Source organism: Oryzias melastigma, linkage group LG11 (assembly GCF_002922805.2).
Source record: "Oryzias melastigma strain HK-1 linkage group LG11, ASM292280v2, whole genome shotgun sequence".
NCBI classification, from domain to species: Eukaryota; Metazoa; Chordata; class Actinopteri; order Beloniformes; family Adrianichthyidae; genus Oryzias; species Oryzias melastigma.
Genome location: NC_050522.1, coordinates 23,019,408 through 23,022,671, shown reverse-complemented (window position 1 = coordinate 23,022,671; position 3,264 = coordinate 23,019,408). Strand labels below are relative to the sequence as shown.

Sequence of the window (3,264 nt, the reverse complement as noted above, 5' to 3'; positions counted from 1 at the left end):
GTGTGTATCGGTTTTTGGCACCGACAGTACCACAAGACGAAGAAGAAATGTCCAAAACAAACATTGAGAATCTGATCGTTTCCCTCACAGGATGTTTTATTTTGAAAGGAACTTGAATGTGCAATTGTCAAAAGAGAAAGAATGTTAATTTGTTATATATAGAGACTCAATTTTATAGAACATTTTAAAACTATAGTTTATAAATGAATGGTTTAATAGCTACAAAATCATGAATCAAGTGTATTTTTCTCATTTTGAGGTGAAACTTTGCGGCTCTGGCTGAGTTTGGGTCCATAAGAACCTGAACCAAACGGCTCATTAGTGTTAAAAGTTGCTCTAGAAAATCACTGAACTGAGTTACGGTAAGTGTTAGGAATCTTCCAGTATAGATTCAGCTGAAACTCAGCTTCTGGCTAATAATGAGTTTAATGTTGTGTTTGGGCGCCATCTTGCAGAGGAGCCTCTGGTCACACATGATGGCGCCAGAAACATTATTTCAGCTACATGCTAGCTGTTTTGGCTAACAAGCTTTTTTGTTTTTTAGGCTAGTTTGGAGTTTAATATTTCAGCTACATGAGGCTGTTTTGGCCAATTTAGGCTTTTTTCAGTTTTTAGGCTATGTTGGATTTTAACTAATATTCCATCTACATGGTAGCTGTTTTGTCTAATTAAGGATATTTTAGTTTTGGGGGTTATTTTGGAGTTTAGCTAATATTTCAGCTACATGCTAGCTGTTTTGGCTAACTCAAGCTTTTTTGTCTTTTAGGCTAGTTTGGAGTTTAATATTTCAGCTACATGAGGCTGTTTTGGCCAATTTTGCCCTGTTTTCAGTTTTTAGGCTATTTTGGATTTTAGCTAATATTTCATCCACATGCTAGCTGTTTTGTCTAATTAAGGATTTTTTATTTTTTTTAGGCTATTTTGGAGTTTAGCTAATATTTCAGCTACTGCTAGCTGTTTTGGTTAACTTAGACTTTTTCAATTTTTTTGTCTAATTTGGCATTTAAACTTATATTTTAGCTGGCTATCGACTTCAGCGTTTCCAGCAATCAGCATCAGCATTTTTAGCTATCAATTTCAGCATTTTCAGCTATCGCCACTAGTATCTTCAGCAGCCAAATTGCTATGCAATGCTATATATCTAGTTTTTAAGTTAGTTTAAAGCTAGTGATGGATAAGATTTGTGCTTTACATCCAGTTTGCACATGACCCGATTAGTCGACTAATAAGAAAATGTAATTGCTGATTAGTGAACTATTAAAATAATCGATTGTGGTAGCACTACGCAGCACTAATGTCAGGTTGTGAGGGGCTGTAAGCTAGTGGGAGAGCATGTAAACAGAGAGCTCTGGGTGACGGGAAGGGGGGATGCACAGATGAATGTCTGTAGAATTACTGCCGCTCCGCTGAAACAATGTCCTTGAAAACTTTATTTTTGTTAAAAACGACAATCATAATTAAAAAACAAAACAAAAAAAAAACACTAGGAAATCTTTGAAAATCGATCAAAAGTAAATTCTTAACGAACATTAACATCTCTTTACAAAAAAGCAGAAATGTTCTGTTTTTATTACAAATTCATATGAAAATATTGGACGGTTTTCCTGCATTTTCTCAGCATGTGAAGTCCACCATAAAATACTACTTAGTTGTGCAGAAAAGGCTCAGGTTATATTTGGATTCCAGTCTATGAATTTTGGCTCCACCCCTTCGTCGCTCGTCCACCCGCCGGTCTCAGCTCTGCTTGGATTTCTGCGCCACGTGCGTGCGGAAGTGTCGCTTGTAGTTGGAGTTGTCGCTGAAGCGGCGGCCGCACAGGTCGCAGCAGTACGGCTTCTCGCCCGTGTGGACCCGCAGGTGCTTCTGGTAGCCGTCGAAGCGCGTCAGCTTCTTGCCGCAGATGTCGCACGTGTACGATTTGTCGCCTTTGGGCTCCACCTTCCGGTGCATCTGCACGTGCCGCGCCCACTGGGCGCGCTGCGCGAACACCTGCCCGCAGGCGGTGCAAACGTAGGAGCCGACGGCGTCCGGCAGAGCCGCCGCGCCGCAGCTGAGCCGGCCGTTCTCCGACACCAGCTCGTCCTCGTTGAGGAACGTGTCGGAGGATCCCGCTGGAGCTTCCAGATCCATGACGTCCAGATCCTGGCTTGATAGATGCGGAACGGAGGACGCGGCATCCTCGTCGTCCTCATGCCGGCTTCTCTCTCTGCTGCCGGGACGACGCGTAAATCCAGCGCTGTTCGGCTCAGACGTCTGCTGATCCGACCATAGATCTTCCTCCTCTTCCTCCTTTTTGATGTGAGGAGAATCGTCTTCTTTTCGGTCCAAACTGAAGTCCTGATCCGGCTGCTCCGAGACAGCTGCCAACAAAACAACAAATTCCATGAGATTTAGAGAGAAAAACACAGTATTCTGCCACTCATAGTTGGAGTCTATCCATGATGGAAATTACTGCTGATTTTTGTTTTTCTTCAACTGAAGTTAAAGGAAAACCCTATATTTGGTGTTGTATATGGCGTTGAATGATTCAAGGCTTGGCCCAAGAGAAGCTGTTTGGTTGAAGATGGAGCTGCCATAAATTATTATTTTAACAGTCGACTAATCGCTGATTATTTTTTCAGATTAGTCGACTAATCAGGTCATCCGGAAACTGGATGTAAAGCACACATCTTAACCATTATTAGCTTTAAACTAACTAAAAACTAGATATATAGCATTACCTGTGATAATGCTAGTCTGAATGCTGGAAGCTGAATTTGGCTGCTAAAGATGCGGAAATTAATAATACATTTTATTTAAAGTGCCTTTCAGAGCTCTCAGGGTCACTGTACAGTTAAAAGCACAAATAAAAACATTCATTTAAAGTAAAATAAAATATGTATGATAGTTTGAAAAGCTGGCTTTTAAGTTTTGATTGCTAGCTGAAAACGCTGAAGCTGATAGCCAGCTATATTAGTTTAATGTCAAATTAGCCTAAAAAAACTGAAAAAAGCCTGAGTGTGCCAAAACAGTTAGCATGCAGCTGAAATATTAGCTAAACTCCAAAATAGCCAAAAAACTAAACAAAAAAAGCCAAAATTAGCCAAAACAGCCTCATGCAGCTGAAATAGCCAAAATGCAGCGTAAATATTAGCTAAACTCTAAAGTAGCCTAAAAACTAAAAAAATCCTTAATTAGCCAAATAGCTAGCATGTAGCTGAAATATTAGCAAAATGACCAAAAGAAAACCCCCAAAAAAGAAAAAAAAATATCAGAAATCAGCTA

At 40.2% G+C, this 3,264-nt stretch overlaps 1 protein-coding gene across 1 annotated transcript in view; it reads right to left on the bottom strand.

Annotated features, from left to right (window-relative positions):
* Positions 1 to 1,410: 1,410 nt before the first annotated feature.
* LOC112162393 (zinc finger and SCAN domain-containing protein 12) overlaps positions 1,411 to 3,264 on the bottom strand; it is a 3,167-nt gene continuing 1,313 nt past the window's right edge. Inside the window, exon 2 of the mRNA XM_024298207.2 lies at positions 1,411 to 2,360. Within this exon, the coding sequence (XP_024153975.1) occupies positions 1,735 to 2,360 (626 nt within the window). The 3' untranslated portion in view covers positions 1,411 to 1,734. The remainder of the gene's footprint in view (positions 2,361 to 3,264) is intronic.